General features: G+C 40.2%; 5 protein-coding genes across 6 annotated transcripts in view; all 5 read right to left on the minus strand.

Moving 5' to 3' along the window:
* Positions 1 to 1288: 1288 nt before the first annotated feature.
* On the minus strand, positions 1289 to 9436 carry LOC139140643 (mucin-22-like). The gene is made up of 6 exons (XM_070710013.1): positions 8521 to 9436; positions 7797 to 7877; positions 7099 to 7422; positions 6691 to 6807; positions 6187 to 6307; positions 1289 to 4924 (listed from the first exon to the last, which is right to left on the minus strand). The coding sequence occupies exons 1-6, from the start codon at positions 9434 to 9436 to the stop codon at positions 4603 to 4605; spliced, it is 1881 nt and encodes a 626-aa protein (XP_070566114.1). The 3' UTR covers positions 1289 to 4602.
* Positions 9437 to 9467: 31 nt separating this feature from the next.
* Positions 9468 to 11457, minus strand: LOC139140644 (mucin-22-like). Of its 2 annotated transcripts, none has more exons than XM_070710015.1 (2): positions 10755 to 11457; positions 9468 to 10376 (listed from the first exon to the last, which is right to left on the minus strand). In XM_070710015.1, exons 1-2 carry the CDS (start codon positions 11421 to 11423, stop codon positions 9468 to 9470), a joined length of 1578 nt encoding a protein of 525 aa, XP_070566116.1. In that variant the 5' UTR covers positions 11424 to 11457. The 2 variants fall into 2 exon arrangements, with proteins under 2 accessions (XP_070566116.1, XP_070566115.1); XM_070710014.1 differs by having other exon boundaries at positions 9468 to 10502.
* On the minus strand, positions 11446 to 14756 carry LOC139141269 (mucin-4-like). Its single transcript, XM_070710895.1, has 2 exons — positions 12135 to 14756; positions 11446 to 11883 (listed from the first exon to the last, which is right to left on the minus strand). Exons 1-2 carry the CDS (start codon positions 14754 to 14756, stop codon positions 11446 to 11448), a joined length of 3060 nt encoding a protein of 1019 aa, XP_070566996.1.
* A 285-nt stretch (positions 14757 to 15041) lies between these two features.
* LOC139140640 (mucin-22-like) lies at positions 15042 to 19392 on the minus strand. The gene is made up of 2 exons (XM_070710010.1): positions 17107 to 19392; positions 15042 to 16941 (listed from the first exon to the last, which is right to left on the minus strand). Exons 1-2 carry the CDS (start codon positions 19027 to 19029, stop codon positions 15067 to 15069), a joined length of 3798 nt encoding a protein of 1265 aa, XP_070566111.1. The 5' UTR covers positions 19030 to 19392; the 3' UTR covers positions 15042 to 15066.
* LOC139140641 (zinc metalloproteinase-disintegrin-like EoMP06) overlaps positions 19389 to 20743 on the minus strand; it is a 33782-nt gene continuing 32427 nt past the window's right edge. The window contains exon 24 of the mRNA XM_070710011.1: positions 19389 to 19750. Within this exon, the coding sequence (XP_070566112.1) occupies positions 19389 to 19750 (362 nt within the window). The remainder of the gene's footprint in view (positions 19751 to 20743) is intronic.

A 20743-nucleotide genomic window follows, 5' to 3' on the forward strand; every position in this document is an offset into this window, starting at 1 on the left:
GTCGAGCCAAGACCATAGTTTTTCAGTACATGTTAAACTGAATTTAGTCAATTTTAGTTCCTTTATATTTTTGAGTGAAACGCAAGGTGCAATCAGGCAGGTCCACAAGCAGTTTCGGCATTTTCACACAGGGGTGCTGCAAAGTAAAAGAGAACAGCGCCCTCTAGTGTTATCACCAAGCTGACTTTGAAAAGTAATCTGTGGGTTATGGAGAAACTTTAAACTTTGACATTCAACATACTGAACACCCATGTAGTGAAAAATCAGATTTAAGTGAGTGTTCTAAAGTTTACATGTACATGTAGTCACTTTGCAAAAGGTACCCATCGTACCACACTCAGACTGCAAAAGGCCGAGCAAATCTGGCCATTGAACTTCATGTATTGAAGTATCTCTTTGTACACTCTTGCTTTTGTGGAGCTACAGCAACCCATCTGTCAAGTGAATGGTGTGGCCACTTGCATTGAATGAATGACCAGGACTTGAGATGAGGACACGGCTAGACTTCATGAATTGGCCTTGCTATAGGTTCTGTGGATCAAAAACTTACTCTAAATTTGTTCTAAACCCCAACACAGTAAAGAACATCCTTATGTGTGAAAGGAACGGTTACGTTACTGATGCTATAAATTGGTAAAACAAATCAAAAGCTTACATCAGTGTAGTGTCTTTGATTCAACAGGTTTTGGTTTTTCTAGAGATCTATGACTTACAAAGCTGTGTATAAGTGTTGACCGGGGTACACTGCATCATTCATAAACATAAAAGAACGCGCCTCGGGGACAGATATTCGGACTCTCAAAATTTTACTATTCTTTTCTGTTATACCACTTGTGGTGGTTCATTTTAAAGCTGCTGGTGCAAAAAAACTTTTCACCGGCGTAGTTTTTCAAAAATCGAACACAGGTAAGGCGGCCATTTTTAATTTTAAATATCGGTAAAACTTGGGTTATCTGTTTCTCCTAGTACCCAGAATTGCACGGTGACTGCTGATTTTTATCTTGATTTCGTAAGAGCATGGCTGAAAGTTTCATTAAGGAAAGTTTGAACAAAAGTTTAAGTCTCACTTTTGAGGTGCATACTACCTTAATATAACAGTGCTTGCATCACATTGCCCTTGTCAGCGATGGATAATAAGAACACTATTTGTGGCACCTATGGACCTAGGATTGTACACACAACAAAATTCCGTGGGTATAACATTCCCTAACACTAGAGGGCACTATTTAACCCTGTAGCTTCAGAATACAAAGGGCAGTTGCAGAAACAAAAACGCTAGATTGCAATATTATAATACAATACTTGTATTTAATGTGCATCATTTACAGTGTAAATACAAAAATACATGATTCACCAGATATGATAATGCTGAAAAATTACTTCCCTTCCACATCAAAAAAAGCTGCCTGATTGCCCATTTTGAAAAATTTCAAAGCATTCATTCAATAAATACAGAACTTACATGACAAAATAAGTGTTCCTGAAAATCCATTAATTCAAATTGGCTTATATTCTTGTGGTTCATGTCTATCTTCTCTGAACTCTGGTATGTGTTCAGGTTAAGATCTACGCCACTAGTTTTGTGACAACCTTTGACAGACGGGTCATACCACTGACAAACAATAGGGGTGTCACGTATACAAGCAGAAAAATGTTTAAGCAGAATGCTGATTTTTGGTCTTCTTTTCTTTTCATTGTTTACAGAAAAACCAAAACTGTTCCCTGACAAAAGTAAAATTTTACTCCAATAGCCAAATTCAGCTATTTTTTACTAATTCTTTCTTGTAACATGCCCAGGACAAAAAAAACTTGTGATGTGTCAGAGCCAATGTCCATGACTATTACAAATGAAGAATAATTATAAATGAACAACGATTGCTATCTTGAAAATTTTTAAATTGAGTAAACACTGTTGGAAGAAAGGTGTAAATACAGTTTCAGAATTATGAATACATCTCACATCCCAATAAATGTTCATTTTCTGTACAGAATTAGATCAAGATAGACAGAATTGCATACATTGTCAAGATACAGGATTTGAAAACAACTACACATTACCAGAAGTATACTCTGTAATGTTTCCTATGTCCACAAAAAAGCATCATAGACACTGCTGACTTTTACAGCGATATGTTGACTCCATTCCGTTCCGAGTTCAAAAAAAATATAATTCTGCTTATCATTTCTATTTTTCCAGTTACCGGAATACATTATCTGGAGATTGGAATGTAGAGTGGATACGACGATTATCTCTGGAATTACATGATGCCGGAAGTAATTACAGTACAGACAGGGTGCATACATTCAAAGTCACTCAAAATTCAAAGATTTTCCACAATTTTCTCTCTAATTTTCAAGGACATTTCATGGTCAAAGATACTAAATCAGATATCATGTTTTCATCAATACATCATTTTACATATCATTTTTTCAATATCATAACTGATCATTTCATGGTTTTTCAAGGTCATTTCAAGGACTTTTTAAAGGCTTTTCAAATTCAAGGACAGCCCAGGAGCATACGGACCCTGTGTGGACACATGATCTAAAGACCTGAAGAATCGATCCAGATCTTGAGATACTCCCTTGAAAGCATAACATACGAATCGAATCAAAAATTGACACCCTAATGCATTCCTATCAAGCAGATAATAGTACATCAAAATTGTCAATTTTTTTGCTCCCCAAAAAGAGTGGAAGAAATATATGGCAATAAATGCGTTAGTAGTAAACCCACATAAAGTCTGTTCCACTGTTCCCTGAACACCCAATACAATACAAAAAATTTTTAGAATAATACTGTTTTAAACAATTTGCTGGATATACAAAAATATAGGCATATTTTGAATTATGAAAATACCATAATTCTAACAAAGAGTTACAGCTTTGCTGTCTGTTCAGTTCTGTGAAGTTATTTCCAACACTATAGAATAAGTACATGCCTCATCGGATGTGTTGTGTTTGGTTCAATAGACGATGTTCCGCTGATTGCGAGATCTCGCGAGACTTTAATACATGCCCGTAGAAACAGGTTTCCAGCTTAGTAATACAAGCCAAACTTTGTATGACACTAGAAAACGTGCAGAACTGAGCAAAGATTGCAACTTCATATATTTTATGCAGTGTTTAACGTAATTAGCGACTTGTCCTGTTTTACGCAGTTTGTCCTGTGTTGCGAGAACGCGTCCACTGCAAACCATATATTCTCGCGATATCTCGGATGTCTCGCGCGGTTCGGAACATGGTCTATTAAGTAGGTTGAACGGCTCCAAATTACTCCATACTTTCATTAATTTTAGCCCATTCAGAGCATTATACAAATACTACGGATCTGTTCAAGTTATGAAATTGTACAAAAATATACAGAAGTCACTCTATGCTTCTTAAAAATACTGTCACAGTTCATGAATTTCAAACTCCCAAAATTTTCCATCTATGGTTCATCAGAAATGGAACCATATTAAGATACATATATTTTTGCATCATCTCAGAAAAGCTGTACAGACTGATTGTAAAATCTTTGGATAAATATAACAATATCTTGCTCAGTACAATTTGCATTTTTTCTGAATTCATTAAAATACATCTCTCATCAAATTCACTGATTCTTACAACCCTATTTAAGAATAAGTTTGCCAATAAATACATCAATAAATAGTACCAATGAAATCGCAGCATCTCTGTATGAGTACCTTGAAAATCGTAAAATCTGCATCATCAAATTTGACTTGATCTATTTAAGTACTAAAGCCATAACTAATGTATGGGATGTCTGCAACTTGGGTGCATAATAATGACTTCTATTTGTCATATTTTTAATTTTTCATGATTTATGACAAAAGATTGCTTTGTGGCAATATATAACACAGACTGCATTTTTTTCCTTATCATTGGAGGTAGCATCATAAAAATAGAACACCGGCATTCCGGTACATTATAAATTCTGAAAAATTTTCAAAAGTTTTCAGGAAGGAATTTCACCATGATTTTACTAATATTTAATACAAATCCAGAATTTTCCTGATATAAGCATTGATGACTGAAAAAAAAGATTGCAATAGCTTAGATAAAATGAAATTCAAAAAGTTCTTGATTGTTGAAACAGTGATACTGAACTTGACAACTCCATCTCCGACAACAACGCATCAATTTTATGTGTCATTGTTGTTTTTTCACCATTTGGTCTTTGGGTAGCACCAGGAAGTGAAGTAGTTTTCAGCTTAATGATTGCCCCCCCCACCTCCCCAATTTTGATGAATATTCTTGATCAAACATATTTTGTTGCAATTCTCGATTCCCTCTTCCAATAAATTACAACACGGTGGTGGTACATACAACTTACTGAATAAGATAACATTCATATGCTAATGAGATGCCACAAATTGAAAAGCTTGAATCACATGACTCAAAATTTACTCCAAACTTACGATGGCTTGAAGACATTTCTAAAATAAATAGCTTTGATATACAGAAGGTGGGAAGTTATTGTCTTCATTTTAACAGATTTTTTGACACTGAACGCTCCATATTTTGGATCGATACATTTTCATCAAGGGGGAGGAGCGTGATGCTCAGATGAAGCAAAAGATTTCATGATAAATCTTAAAGAATCCATCCTTCTTCTTCTGACTGTTCAGTGTTTTCATCTCGTGAGTAATACAGCTCGGCTTTCGGCTTTGCACTTTGATTAGTTTTGGACACCATAACTACTGGCGAGTTTTGTCCTATATTATTTTGTCCACTGCTTGAGGTGTTCAAGTTCTGATCATTCTGCACATCATATGATCTGGGTGACTTAGAGTCCACTGACATGTCGGCGTGATATACGCCGTGGTTAACGTAGGTATCCGGCATGTTCAGTATCAGGTCACTGTTGCGTCTATCAAACAACTCTGGTCGCCGCTTCCTCTTCTTGCGAGCACATCTGAGAATTCAAACCATTGAGAAAACAAAAATCTTAAATATTTTGTCACAAAGCCAGGATTACATTTCTTTTCAAGACTTTTCATGGGCATTAAAGGAGATTGTGGACCTTGATATATTCTTGGCCATGAACCTTACTTAACCTTTTGTTCAGTCAAACCTTCTCCACTGTATTTTTTTCTGAAGATTAGTTGATCGTCTCTAAGTATTATCTGGCATTCTTGGTTCATGAGTACTTTAAGCAAATGACTGTGAACACTGACTTCATGGAGATGATAACAATATTTTACATTTTCTTATCACGGTAAATTTAACAATTTCTATTCAGTGAGCAACATTCCAAAAATGCTGTTAGAAATGTTGAGGAAAATTTGAGTTGGCAGTTATCACCATAGGCGAGTACCTGAATAAAACCTTGGTAAATTTTGTTCAAATCATGAACAAAGGACAACAGCTTTACAGTAGAATGCGCCTAAAGGGATCGACAGATATCCAGACTCTGAAACTTTTACGATTAATCTTCATTTTCGGCCACCACTTGTGGGGGGCTAATTTCAAAGCTCTTAGAATCAATAGTTTGCAATGGCTTATTTTTGTGAAAATTGATGATGATAGTTTAGGGTACCCTATACAGTTACCACAGAGACCAGACGGCTATTTTGAATTTCAAGATTCGGAAAAGATTGGGAAATTTATTACTCCGGTATCACATTTTGAACTGTGATCTCTGTTTTTTTATTCTTGATTTTGAAAGAGAGCAGTTTAAAGTTCCCATGAGGAAAGTTTTGGGCAAAAGTTTAATTTTGTAGATTTCAAGATGCGTTCTACCTTAAAAGGACAAAGTCGGCCACTTTTCATAAATTTTGTTTGATACGAGCTACTACTTATATTGTTTGACATGTTGAAAGATACTGAATGAATGGGTGACCATGCATATATTCGACCCAGATTTTAGATACGATACATGAAACCATAGTAAAAATGAATTAATGGTCATGATCATTATTTCATTTTCACCATGGTTTCATTTAATTCAACATGTCAAACATTATAAGTAGTAGTTCATATCAAACAAAATTCATGAAAAATGGTCGACTTTGTCCCTTTAAGTGAAAGTGGCATTTCAGGATTTGAATTGAGGACAATTCAGACACTGTATAGAAATGTGTCTGCTCTATCATGGGGGCTGGAGGGTTGGGGGGATTGGTTGTGGGTAAATTTAGCAATAGAGAATATTAGATCCAATCAATGAGAGATACTTACGGACAACATAATCTGTAGACCACCAGACTGAAGACACATAGAACCAAGGCTCCAGCAACTATAGCAATTATGATTAAAACATCAAATGATAACTCTTCCATAGTTATTCTTTCTGAAACACCTTTGAGAAAAGATGAAAAAAAAAAGGAAATTACAACTGTAAACTTAGAGAATATTTGATGGTTTTACTTTAAAGTAATTCTCTGTGACCATTGTGTGATGTGTAGAGTATGAAATACCATACTTGATATACAACACAAAAATAGTGAAAAAAATCATCAAAAGTTAAAGCTATTTGCCCTTTAACCCTTTCACCCCCAGTTCCCTGTGTACAGGTCCAACTTTACCATAGAAAACAATGGATTTGGGACAAACCATGGTGGTGAAAGGGTCAAGTCTCAATGAAACAGACCCACTTCCTCCACAACTGGTGGAGTTCACATCAAACAATACAATATAATGTAGGAAATTCATGGACAAGGTCCCAAAGCAGTGATGACTTACTCTCTGTTACTTTCTCATCAGCTGCCATCCACCATGACAGATGAGGTGCTTCATAATACCAAGTTAGGGAGCCCTCATACTCAAACACTCTGCCGTATCCGCTCTTAACCCAGATGGCTGAAATGACAAAAGAAATGGGTTTGAAGAATGAATCATGACCTCAAGTATAATCAGTATATCCACAGTTTGTATCAAAAGTTTTCTTTCAAATTAATGTACAGTGCACCTCACTCACATATATTGAGACTCTAAAATTTTTCCAATACTTTTCTGGTTTACCACTCGTGGGGGCTCATTTTAAATCTTTTGAAGTATGAAAAATTTTCACCATTTTAGTTTTTGTGAGACCCAAGGGTAAAAACACACGCCTGTAAGCTGTACTTCATTTATAATGAAATGACAACTTACCTTCTTCTTCATCATAGTACCACGCTGATACTTTCTCTCGGTCTATGATCTCCACGGTTCGAGCGAGCGGTAGGTACATCTCAACACTCCCCGAAATGGGAACTTTCCTGCTGCTGGAATTGTCCATGATGGATACTTCCATGGCACCGTGGAAGGTCACATTGAGAGGTATGGGGTTGCCACTGGTTGGTGATCTCAGAGCCAGCGCCGGCACGTAGTCTGCGGACTCGGCCATGGTTACGGATGCGGTCATCTGGCTTGGGTCAGTGACGTAGGGCGGTACCAAGCTGGTGTCAAACACCACCACAGCTGACTGCCCATCAACTGGAAGAGTAGAACAGCAATTATTAAAAAAAGGTTTGTTTCTCATCCTAGGTCTGCACAAAAAAATGTTGTTTGTTTGAGCTCATAAGATCCAACTACCGAAATAAAAACCTGCCAAAATCAGGAATGTTTACAATAATTCTGACATCAAGTATGGTGACTGTGATAACTGAACTGTTTCAGAACTGTACAATTTGTCACTTTTCTTCATTTATCTGAGCTTTATTTACGTACAAACAATGTGTTCTAATACATACAGGCAAGCTATTTTGAACACTAAATAGCCAGTCTTTTGCATGGCTCAATTCCATTTATACTTATTTCAGTTGATTTATTGGTAAATTTCCCATATACAAGCAAATTTATTGTCTTACCCGTCTTCTCAGCTGTTACAAAGACGGCATTCTGCATGACTTCAAGCTGGGCTGCTTGGACTTGCAGTAACTTCAATGTCACTGTGTGGATTGAAAATATGATCATTAGAAAAAACTTTTTTCTGCAGATAACATAGAAATAAGTATGGTGGCTGTTAATTTCTCACAAAATATGTACAGTGCCCGAGGAGAACTGTTTTTTGTTCAGAAAAGTCAATATTCTTTCTTAATATAAAAACTGTAATACTAATGTCTTTGTGGATATATTTGGTGTAGTAATCAACTCTGATATTGGGACAAGACTGTCCAAATACTGTACATTGTGTAGTTGGTCTATAGGTAAGCTGTACAAACTACTAAGAATATATGTTGAAAAGTTAAAATTTATTCAGACAACTATAGCAACAAGATTGACATGTGCAGTGAGATAAACGAATTTCTTTGGTCTGTAAAGGGAAAGCATTTGGTTGAGGGCTATACTGATCACAAGGATTTTTATTAAGTTAAATTTTGCCGTAGTTCCTAATTTAAAGATTTTCTAATCAGAGGGAAAAAGGCATATGCATCATTTGGAAACTCATTAAAAGTATAAAAGACATATTTTTTGAACTTTCCAAGTGGTACAACAAAGCATCAACTACTCACAAAGTGATGAATTATCCTTTACCATATGAATGAGCGGGAAATTTGAAGGAAAAACTGGCACCAGAAAAGTACAACTTACCTGTGGAATCATATTTTGTCACAAGGATAGAATTATCCATGTAGCCATCACTTGAAGCCGATATGATGAACGCCTGCGTAACGCTACCCTTAACTTGCAGAACAGTCATGCCATTGACGTTGGTGCTTCGTATGCTACTAATTTCTTTGTCAATCAGGAGTATAACCTCGGCACCCTGCACAGGTTCATCTGTCACTCCATCTCTGATGAACACGATGATAAAGATGGGCTCAGGAGGTGTAGTTGTTGCAGCTGTGGTTGTCATCGTGGTGACACCATCAATGGTTGTCGGTATGAAGCCAGTGTCAGTCGTTGCAGAATCAGAGATCAGCACTGATGATATGGCAGCTGCAGTTGTATGGGACTTCGTCGTATCACCGGCAGTTGCAGCAGGCTTGGTTGACATTCTTGGACTGGTTGCAGCTTTGGTTGTCATGCCAGGAATGGTTGCAGCTTTTGTTGTAACACTGGCAGATGTAGCACGCTTGGTTGACATACTTGGAGTGGTGGCTGCTTTGGTTGTAACACTTGGAATGGTTGCAGCCTTGCTTGTCATGCCTAGAGTGGTTGCAGCTTTTGTTGTCACACTTGGAGTGGTTACAGCTTTGGTTGTCACACTTGGAGTGGTTGCAGCTTTGGTTGTCACACTCTGAGTGGTTGCAGCCTTGGTTGTCACAATTGGAGTGGTTGCAGCTTTGGTTGTCACACTCGGAGTGGTTGCAGCTTTGGTTGTCACACTTGGAGTGGTTGCAGCTTTGGTTGTCATGTCTTGAGTCATTGCAGCCTTGGTTGTAACACTGGCAGATGTTGCAGGCTTGGTTGACATACTTGGACTGGTTGCAGCTTTGGTTGTTATGCTTGGAGTGGTTGCAGCTTTGGTTGTCACACTTGGAGTCGTTGCAGCTTTTGTTGTCATGCCCTGAGTCGCTGCAGCCTTGGTTGTAACACTAGCAGTTGTTCCAGGCTTGATTGACACACTTGGACTGGTTGCACGCTTTGGTTGTCACACTTGGAGTGGTTGCAGCTTTGGTTGTCATGTCTTGAGTCATTGCAGCCTTGGTTGTAACACTGGCAGATGTTGCAGGCTTGGTTGACACACTTGGACTGGTTGCCGCTTTGGTTGTCATGCTTGGAGTGGTTGCAGCTTTGCTTGTCACACCTTGAGTCGTTGCAGCCTTGGTTGTAATACTGGCAGTTGTAGCAAGCTTGCTTGACATCCTCGGAGTGGTTACTGCTTTGGTTGTCATGCTTGGAGTGGTTGCACCTTTGGTTGTCACACTTGGAGTGGTTGCAGCTTTGGTTGTTCTACTAGATGTTGTTGCAGCCATTGTTGTCATGCTTGGTGTGGTTGAACTCTTTGTTGTAGCACCAGCAGTTATTGTAGTCTTTGTTGATACCATTGGAGTTGTATTTCTTCCTTCCACTGTGGAAGGCATTCTTGGTTGCTGTGTCGTTTCTGCTGCAGCAGTAGCATTCATGAACACCTCGGTTGTAACTACTTCAGGTTGTTGTGTAGTCTTCATTGCATCACTTGCATTCCTTTGTTCAAGAGTAGAAGCCATTTCTGGCTGCTCTGTTGTTTTAAGTGCTTCAGTAGCATTGAGGACCACCTCAGTTGCTTCAGGTTGTTGTGTACTCTTCATTATATCAGTTGCACTTCTTTGCTCAAGAGTAGTTGCCATTCCAGGCTGTTGTGTTGTTTCTGCTGCTGCAGTAGCATTGATGAACACCTTTGTTGTACCTACTTCAGGTTGTTGTGTAGTCTTCATTGCATCAGTTGCATTCCTTTGCTCAAGAGTAGAAGCCATTTCTGGTTGCTGTGTTGTTTCAGCTGCTGCAGTAGCATTCATGAACACCTTCGTTGTACCTACTTCAGGTTGTTGTGAAGTCTTGATTGCATCAGTTGCATTCCTTTGCTCAAGAGTAGTTGCCATTCCAGGCTGTTGTGTTGTTTCTGCTGCTGCAGTAGCATTCATGAACACCTTGGTTGTACCTACTTCAGATTGTTGTGTGGTCTTCATTGCATCAGTTGCATTCCTTTGCTCAAGAGTAGTTGCCATTCCAGGCTGTTGTGTTGTTTCCATTACTGAAGTAGCATTGAGGAACACCTTGGTTGTAACTACTTCGGGTTGTTGTGTAGTCTTCAGTACATCAGTTGCATTCCTTTGCTCAAGAGTAGAAGCCATTCTAGGCTCCTGTGTAGTTTCTGCTGCTGCAGTAGCATTGAGGAACACCTTGGTTGTACCTACTTCAGGTTGTTGTGTAGTCTTCATTGCATCAGTTGCATTCCTTTGCTCAAGAGTAGAAGCCATTTCTGGTTGCTGTGTTGTTTCAGCTGCTTCGGTAGCATTCATGAACACCTTCGTTGTACCTACTTCAGGTTGTTTTGTAGTCTTCATGGCATCAGTTGCATTCCTTTGCTCGAGAGTAGTTGCCATTCTAGGCTGTTGTGTTGTTTCCACTGCTGCAGTAGCATTATGGAACACCTTAGTTGTAACTACTTCAGGTTGTTGTGTGGTCTTCATTACATCAGTTGCATTCCTTTGCTCAAGAGTAGTTGCCATTCCAGGCTGTTGTGTTGTTTCCATTACTGAAGTAGCATTGAGGAACACCTTGGTTGTAACTACTTCGGGTTGCTGTGTAGTCTTCATTGCATCAGTTGCATTCCTTTGCTCAAGAGTAGTTGCCATTCTAGGCTCCTGTGTTGTTTCTGCTGCTGCAGTAGCATTGAGGAACACCTTTGTTGTACCTACTTCAGGTAGTTGTGTAGTCTTCATTGCATCAGTTGCATTCCTTTGCTCAAGAGTAGTTGCCATTCCAGGCTGTTGTGTAGTTTCTGCTGCTGCAGTAGCATTCATGAACACCTTTGTTGTACCTACTTCAGGTAGTTGTGTAGTCTTCATTGCATCAGTTGTATTCCTTTGCTCAAGAGTAGAAGCCATTCCTGGCTGTCTGTGTGTTTTCAGCTGCTGCAGTAGCATTGATGAACACCTCAGTTGCTTCAAGTTGTTGTGTACTCTTCATTGCATCAGTTGCATTCCTTTGCTCAAGAGTAGTTGCCATTCCAGGCTGTTGTGTTGTTTCTGCTGCTGCAGTAGCATTGAGGAACACCTTGGTTGTAACTACTTCAGGTTGTTGTGTAGTCTTCATTGCATCAGTTGCATTCCTTTGCTCAAGAGTAGAAGCCATTTCTGGTTGCTGTGTTGTTTCAGCTGCTGCAGTAGCATTCATGAACACCTTCGTTGTACCTACTTCAGGTTGTTGTGTAGTCTTCATTGCATCAGTTGCATTCCTTTGCTCAAGAGTAGTTGCCATTCCAGGCTGTTGTGTTGTTTCTGCTGCTGCAGTAGCATTCATGAACACCTTGGTTGTACCTACTTCAGATTGTTGTGTGGTCTTCATTGCATCAGTTGCATTCCTTTGCTCAAGAGTAGTTGCCATTCCAGGCTGTTGTGTTGTTTCCATTACTGAAGTAGCATTGAAGAACACCTTTGTAGTACTACTTCCGGTTGTTGTGTAGTCTTCAGTACATCAGTTGCATTCCTTTGCTCAAGAGTAGAAGCCATTCTAGGCTCCTGTGTAGTTTCTGCTGCTGCAGTAGCATTGAGGAACACCTTGGTTGTACCTACTTCAGGTTGTTGTGTAGTCTTCATTGCATCAGTTGCATTCCTTTGCTCAAGAGTAGAAGCCATTTCTGGTTGCTGTGTTGTTTCAGCTGCTTCGGTAGCATTCATGAACACCTTCGTTGTACCTACTTCAGGTTGTTTTGTAGTCTTCATGGCATCAGTTGCATTCCTTTGCTCGAGAGTAGTTGCCATTCTAGGCTGTTGTGTTGTTTCCACTGCTGCAGTAGCACTATGGAACACCTTAGTTGTAACTACTTCAGGTTGTTGTGTAGTCTTCATTACATCAGTTGCATTCCTTTGCTCAAGAGTAGTTGCCATTCTAGGCTGTTGTGTTGTTTCCACTGCTGCAGTAGCATTGAGGAACACCTTAGTTGTACCTACTTCAGGTTGTTGTGTAGTCTTCATTGCATCAGTTGCATTCCTTTGCTCAAGAGTAGATGCCATTCTAGGCTGTTGTGTAGTTTCTGCTGCTGCAGTAGCATTGAGGAACACCTTTGTTGTACCTACTTCAGGTAGTTGTGTAGTCTTCATTGCATCAGTTGTATTCCTTTGCTCAAGAGTAGTTGCCATTCCAGGCTGTTGTGTAGTTTCTGCTGCTGCAGTAGCATTCATGAACACCTTTGTTGTACCTACTTCAGGTAGTTGTGTAGTCTTCATTGCATCAGTTGTATGCCTTTGCTCAAGAGTAGTTGCCATTCCAGGCTGTTGTGTAGTTTCTGCTGCTGCAGTAGCATTCATGAACACCTTTGTTGTACCTACTTCAGGAAGTTGTGTAGTCTTCATTGCATCAGTTGCATTCCTTTGCTCAAGAGTAGTTGCCATTCCAGGCTTTTGTGTAGTTTCTGCTGGTGCAGTAGCATTCATGAACACCTTTGTTGTACCTACTTCAGGAAGTTGTGTAGTCTTCATTGCATCAGTTGTATTCCTTTGCTCAAGAGTAGTTGCCTTTCCAGGCTGTTGTGTTGTTTCCACTGCTGAAGTAGCATTGAGGAACACCTTCTTTGTACCTACTTCAGGTTGTTGTGTAGTCTTCATTGCATCAGTTGCATTCCTTAGCTCAAGAGTAGTTGCCATTCCAGGCTGTTGTGTTGTTTCCATTGCTGCAGTAGCATTGAGGAACACCTTAGTTGTACCTACTTCAGATTGTTGTGTGGTCTTCATTATATCAGTTGCATTCCTTTGCTCAACAGTAGTTGCCATTCTAGGCTGTTGTGTAGTTTCTGCTGCTGCAGTAGCATTGAGGAACACCTTTGTTGTACCTACTTCAGGTTGTTGTGTAGTCTTCAGTACATCAGTTGCATTCCTTTGCTCAAGAGTAGAAGCCATTCTAGGCTCCTGTGTAGTTTCTGCTGCTGCAGTAGCATTGAGGAACACCTTGGTTGTACCTACTTCAGGTTGTTGTGTAGTCTTCATTGCATCAGTTGCATTCCTTTGCTCAAGAGTAGAAGCCATTTCTGGTTGCTGTGTTGTTTCAGCTGCTTCGGTAGCATTCATGAACACCTTCGTTGTACCTACTTCAGGTTGTTTTGTAGTCTTCATTGCATCAGTTGCATTCCTTTGCTCGAGAGTAGTTGCCATTCTAGGCTGTTGTGTTGTTTCCGCTGCTGCAGTAGCATTATGGAACACCTTAGTTGTAACTACTTCAGATTGTTGTGTGGTCTTCATTATATCAGTTGCATTCCTTTGCTCAAGAGTAGTTGCCATTCTAGGCTGTTGTGTAGTTTCTGCTGCTGCAGTAGCATTGAGGAACACCTTTGTAGTACCTACTTCAGGTTGTTGTGTAGTCTTCATTGCATCAGTTGTATTCCTTTGCTCAAGAGTAGTTGCCATTCCAGGCTGTTGTGTAGTTTCTGCTGCTGCAGTAGCATTCATGAACACCTTTGTTGTACCTACTTCAGGTTGTTGTGTAGTCTTCATTGCATCAGTTGCATTCCTTTGCTCAAGAGTAGTTTCCATTCCAGGCTGTTGTGTTGTTTCTGCTGCTGCAGTAGCATTCATGAACACCTTTGTTGTACCTACTTCAGGTTGTTGTGTAGTTTTCATTGATTCAGTTGCATTCCTTTGCTCAAGCATAGTTGTCATTCTAGGTTGTTGTGTTGTTTCCACTGCTGCAGTAGCATTCATGAACACCTTGGTAGTACCTACTTCAGGTTGTTGTGTAGTTTTCATTGCATCACTTGCATTCCTTTGCTCAAGAGTAGTTGCCATTCTAGGCTGTTGTGTACTTTCGGCTGCTGCAGTAGCATTCATGAACACCTTTGTTGTAACTACTTCAGGTTGTTGTGTAGTTTTCATTGCATCACTTGCATTCCTTTGCTCAAGAGTAGTTGCCATTCCAGGCTGTTGTGTTGTTTCTGCTGCTGCAGTACCATTCATGAACACCTTCGTTGTAACTACTTCAGGTTGTTGTGTGGTCTTCATTGCATCAGTTGCATTCCTTTGCTCAAGAGTAGTTGCCATTCTAGGCTCCTGTGTTGATTCTGCTGCTGCAGTAGCATTGAGGGACACCTTGGTTGTAACTACTTCAGGTTGTTGTGTAGTTTTCATTGCTTCAGTTGCATTCCTTTGCTCAAGAGTAGTTGCCATTCCAGGCTGTTGTGTTGTTTCCATTACTGAAGTAGCATTGAGGAACACCTTGTTGTAACTACTTCCGGTTGCTGTGTAGTCTTCATTGCATCAGTTGCATTCCTTTGCTCGAGAGTAGTTGCCATTCTAGGCTGTTGTGTTGTTTCCGCTGCTGCAGTAGCACTATGGAACACCTTAGTTGTAACTACTTCAGGTTGTTGTGTGGTCTTCCTTACATCAGTTGCATTCCTTTGCTCAACAGTAGTTGCCATTCTAGGCTGCTGTGTTGTTTCTGCTGCTGCAGTAGCATTGAGGAACACCTTGGTTGTACCTACTTCAGGTTGTTGTGTAGTCTTCATTGCATCAGTTGCATTCCTTTGCTCAAGAGTAGAAGCCATTTCTGGTTGTTGTGTTGTGTTTCTGCTGCTGCAGTAGCATTGAGGAACACCTTGGTTGTACCTACTTCAGGTTGTTGTGTAGTTTTCATTGCTTCAGTTGCATTCCTTTGCTCAAGAGTAGTTGCCATTCTAGGCTCCTGTGTTGTTTCCGCTGCTGCAGTAGCATTGAGGAACACCTTAGTTGTACCTACTTCAGGTTGTTGTGTAGTTTTCATTGCTTCAGTGGCATTCCTTTGCTCAAGAGTAGTTGCCATTTCAGGCTGTTGTGTTGTTTGTGCTGCTGCAGTAGCATTGAGGAACCCCTTGGTTGTACCTACTTCAGGTTGTTGTGTAGTCTTCATTGCATCAGTTGCATTCCTTTGCTCAAGAGTAGAAGCCATTTCTGGTTGTTGTGTTGTTTCAGCTGCTGCGGTAGCATTCATGAACACCATCGTTGTACCTACTTGAGGTAGTTCTGTAGTCTTCATAACATTAGTTGCATTCCTTTGCTCAACTGTAGTTGCCATTCTTGGCTCCTGTGTTGTTTCTGCTGCTGCAGTAGCATTCATGAACACCTTGGTTGTACCTACTTCAGGTTGTTGTGTGGTCTTCATTACATCAGTTGCATTTCTTTGCTCAAGAGTAGAAGCCATTCCAGGCTCCTGTGTTGTTTCCGCTGCTGCAGTAGCATTGAGGAACACCTTGGTTGTAACTACTTCAGGTTGTTGTGTAGTCTTCATTTCATCAGTTGCATTTCTTTGCTCAAGAGTAGAAGCCATTCCAGGCTCCTGTGTTGTTTCCGCTGCTGCAGTAGCATTGAGGAACACCTTGGTTGTAACTACTTCAGGTTGTTGTGTAGTCTTCATTTCATCAGTTGCATTTCTTTGCTCAAGAGTAGAAGCCATTCCTGGCTGCTCTGTTGTTTTAGGTGCCGCAGTAGCATTAAGGAACACCTTGGTTGTGACTACTTCAGGTTGTTGTGTGGTCTTCATTGCATCAGTTGCATTTATTTGCTCAAGAGTAGTTGCCATTCTTGGTTGTTGTGTTGTTTCAGCTACTGCGGAAGCAGTCATCAATACCTTTGTTGTGCCTATGTCAGGTTGTTGTGTGGTCTTCATTGCATCGGTTGTATTTCTTTGCTGAACAGTAGTTGCCATTCCAGGCTGCTGTGTTGTTTCAGCTTTAGCAGTAGCATTGAGGAACACCTTGGTTGTACCTACTACAGGTTGTTGTGTGGTTCCAACAGCAGTAGCATTTCTTTGTTCCAGAGTAGTAGCAACTATTGGTTGCTTTGTTGTTTCAGCTGCTGCAGTAGCATTCATAAATACTCTGGTTGTTCCTACTTCAGGTTGTTGTGTAATGAATGCATCAGTTGCATTTCTTTGCTCCAGGGTAGTAACCATTGTGGGTTGCTTTGTTGTTTCAGCTCCTGCAGTAGCAACAGTTGTAGCTTCAGTTTCAGACATCGTAAAAACAGGTTGTTTGCTTGTTACTACAACACTACTTGTTCTGCCCATTTGTTTTGTTGTTACAGTATCTGGTTGTTTGGTCGTTACCATATCAGCAACAGTTGTTGCTTCACTGTCAAATGTTGTGATAGGTTGTTTGCTTGTAACTACATCATTGATTGTTGCATTCTCTTGTTTTGTTATTGCAATATCTGATTGTTTTGTTGTCACTACACCAGCACTAGTTGTAGCTTCACTTTCAGCTGTTGTGATAACAGGTTGTTTACTTGTACCTAAATCACCACTCGTTCCGTCCTCTTGTTTTGTTGTTGCAGTATCTTGTTGTTTGGTTGTCACTTCAGCAGCACTTGATGTAGCTTCACTTTCAGATGTTGTGATAACAGGTTGTTTGCTTGTAACTACATCAACACTTGTCGTTTCCCCTTGTTTTGTTGTTGCAGTGTGTTGTTGTTTGGTTGTCACTACAGCAGCACTTGTTGTAGCTTCACTTTCAGATGTTGTGAGAGCAGGTTGTTTGCTTGTAACTACATTACCACTTGTCGTTTCCTCTTGTTTTGTTGTTGTGGTATCTTGTTGTTGGGTTGTCACTACAGCAGCACTAGTTGTAGCTTCAGATGTTGTGATGGTAGGTTGTTTGCTTGTAACTACATCACCACTTGTCGTTTCCTCTTGCTTTGTTGTTGCAGTGTCTTGTTGTTCGGTTGTTACAACAGCAGCAACAGTTGTTGCTTCACTTTCAGATGCTGTAATAAAAGGTGTTTTGCTTGTAGTTACATCAACATTTGTCACATCCTGTTTTGTTGTAGCGCGATCTGGTCTTGTTGTTGTCACTTCAGCAGCACTTGTTGTAGCTTCAATTTCAGATGTTGTGATAGCAGGTTGTTTGCTTGTACCTACATCATCACTTGTCACATCTTCTTGTTTTGTTGATGCAGTGTCTTGTAGTTTGGTTGTTACAGCAGCAGGAACAGTTGTTGCTTCATTTTCAGATGTTGTGATAGCAGGTTGTTTGCTTGTACCAACATCACCACTTGTCATTTCCTTTTGTTTTGTTGTTGCACTGTCTTGTTGTTTGGTTGTCACTACAGCAGCGCTAGTTGTAGCTTCACTTTCGGATGTTGTGATAACAGGTTCTTTGCTTGTAACTACATCAACACTTGTCACATCTTCCTGTTTTGTTTTTGCAGTATCTTGTTGTTTGGTTGTCACAAAAGCAGCACTTGTTGTAGCTTCACTTTCAGATGTTGTCATAGCAGGTTGATTGCTTGTACCAACATCACCACTTGTCGTTTCCTCTTGTGTTGTTGTTGCAGTATCATGTTGTTGGGTTGTCACTACAGCAGCGCTAGTTGTACCTTCATTTTCAAATGTTGTGATAACAGGTTGTTTGCTTCTCACTACATCACCACTTGTCACATCTTCCTGTTTTGTTGTTGCAGTATCTTGTTGTTTGGTTGTCACTACAGCAGCACTTGTTGTAGCTTCACTTTCAGATGTTATGATAACTGGTTGTTTGCTTGTACCTACATCAACACTTGTCGTTTCCTCTTGCTTTGTTGTTGCAGTGTCTTGTTGTTTGGTTGTTACAACAGCAACAACAGTTGTTGCTTTACTTTCAGATGTTGTAATAACAGGTTGTTTGCTTGTAACTACATCAACACTTGTTGTGTCCTCTTGTTTTGTTGTTGCAGTATCTTGTTGTACGGTTGTGACTACAGCAGCACTAGTTGTAGTTTCATTTTCAGATGTTGTGATAACAGGTTGTTTGCTTGTAACTACATCAACACTTGTCGTTTCCTCTTGTTTTGTTGTTGTAGTATCTCGTTGTTTGGTTGTTACCATAGCAGCAACAGTTGTTGCTTCATCTTCAGATGTTGTGATGCGAGGTTGTTTGCTTGTAACTACATCAGTAGTTGTTGCATCCTCTTGTTTTGTTGTTACAATTTCTGATTGTTTTGTTGTTACTTCAGCAGCACCAGTTGTAGCTTCCCTGTCAGATGTTGTGATAAGAGGTTGTTTGCTTGTAACTACATCACCAGTTGTTGCATCTTCTTGTTTTGTTGTTGCAGTATCTGGTTGTTTGGTTGTCAACACAGCAGCAACAGTTGTTGCTTCACTTTCAGATGTTGTGACAACAGGTTGTTTGCTTGTAATGACATCACCACTTGTTGTGTCCTTTTGTTTCGTTGTTGCAGTATCTGATTGTTTGGTTGTTACCATAGCTGCAACAGTTGTTGCTTCACTTTCAGATGTTGTGATAACAGGTTGTTTGCTTGTACCTACTTCACCACTTGTTGCATCCTCTCGTATTATTGTTGCAATAGCTTGTTGTTTGGTTGTTACCACAGCAGCAACAGTTGTTGCTTCACCTTCAGATGTTGTGATAAGAGGTTGTTTGCTTGTAACTACATCACCGCTTGTTGCATCTTCTTGTTTTGTTGTTGCAGTATCTGATTGTTTGGTTGTTATCATAGCAGCAACAGTTGTTGCTTCTATTTCAGATGTTATAACAGGTTGTTTGCTTGCATCTACATCACCACTTGTCACATCTTGTTTTGTTGTTGCACTTTCAGATGTTCTGATAACAGTATGTTTTGTAGTTAATTCAGCAATAGGTGTTGTTGCCTCTTCATTTGTTGTTGAAGTATCTGATTGCTGCGATGTAACTGCAACATTATGAGTAATGCTGGCTGTTTCAGTTTTTTCAATATCTAATTGTTTTGTAGTCACTGCAGCAATACCTGTCACAATGTCTTGTTTGGTTGTTACAATGTCTGGTTTTTGTGTTGTGCTTACTTCAACTGTTGTCACAATATCTGGCTGCTGTGTTGTTAATGCAACACCTTCAGTAGTCTTTTGATCAGCTGTTTTATATCTGGTTGCCTGGTGGTTACTTCATCACCTTCAGTTGCAGCTGCAAGTGTTGGTGTTACAGGTATCTCTTTTGTAGTGACTCTGCCAGTATACTGTGGTGTTGTTGAAGTGGTAGTTACTGGGTCATTCCGGCTGGTGGTTGCAGCTCTTGGATGTTGTGTGGTGGTAGCATCAGCACTTTCAGTATGTGCTTCAGTCATGGCTGCACTTGTTGAATCTACAACAGCAATAGTTGAGGCTTCTCCTGTCGTCACCTCTGATGTTTGCAATGTACTTGATAGGTCTTGTACAGCAGTCGAAACAGGTTGTGAGGGGACAGCTGTTGAAGATAATAATGTATGAACAAACAAAGACGACAAAGAATCAGACTGATTGTTATTAAAGACACTGACCTCTGCAGTATCATTTGCAACATTTTCGGGGAATGCAGTGACAGCAGATGCAGGAGTCATAGATATAGCGGGGGCTGATGCAGTGGCTGCAGATGTGCCAGCAGCTGATGACACAGTTGCTGATGTGGCAGGTACTGATTTAGTAGTTGCGTGAGCTGATGCAGTGGCTGCTAGTGAAGTAGGTGCAGCTACGGTGGTGGTTGATAAGGTTGTTTCAGAGGTGCTAGCCAGAGCTGATGAAGTTATTCTTAATGTGGTAGGAGCTTGTGAAGTAGTTGCTGATAAAGTAGTTGCAGAAGTAGTGCGACCTTGTTCAGTAGTTGCAGATTTGGTAGAGGCAAATGAAGGCATCTTAGAAGCTGTAGGAGCTGAAGTAGTTTCAGATATGGTGGGTGTTGATGAAGTGATTTTAGGAGTGGTACCAATTAATGAAGTAGTTACTAATGTAGTAGGTGTAGATGCAGTTGTTTCTACTGTGGTAGGCAAGGATGGAGTTGTCGCCAATCTAGTAAGTGTTTGCGCAGTAGCTACAGATGACGACGCCGAGGTAGTTTCAGACTTGGTGGCATTTGAAGAGATGGTTTCAGATGTGGTAGACGGGGACAAAGTCATTGATGTTGATGCAGTTGTTGCTGGTGTGGTGGGAGCTGATTGTGTCATTCTTGGTGTTGAAGCAGCCACTGAAGTAGTTTCATATGTGGTCATGACTGATGAGACTGTTTCAGATGTTGCAATTTCTGATGAAGTAGTTTGTGAAGTGGTAGGAGCCAAAGAATTTGTTGTTAATGTGGTAAGACCTTGAGAAGTAGTTGCAGATGTGCTATGAGCTGGTGAAGTAGTTGCAGATGTGCTATGGACTGGCAAAGTAGTTGCAGGTGTGCTATGAGCTGGTGAAGTAGTTGCAGATGTGCTATGAGCTG

Source organism: Ptychodera flava, chromosome 9, assembly GCF_041260155.1.
Source record: "Ptychodera flava strain L36383 chromosome 9, AS_Pfla_20210202, whole genome shotgun sequence".
NCBI classification, from domain to species: domain Eukaryota; kingdom Metazoa; phylum Hemichordata; class Enteropneusta; family Ptychoderidae; genus Ptychodera; species Ptychodera flava.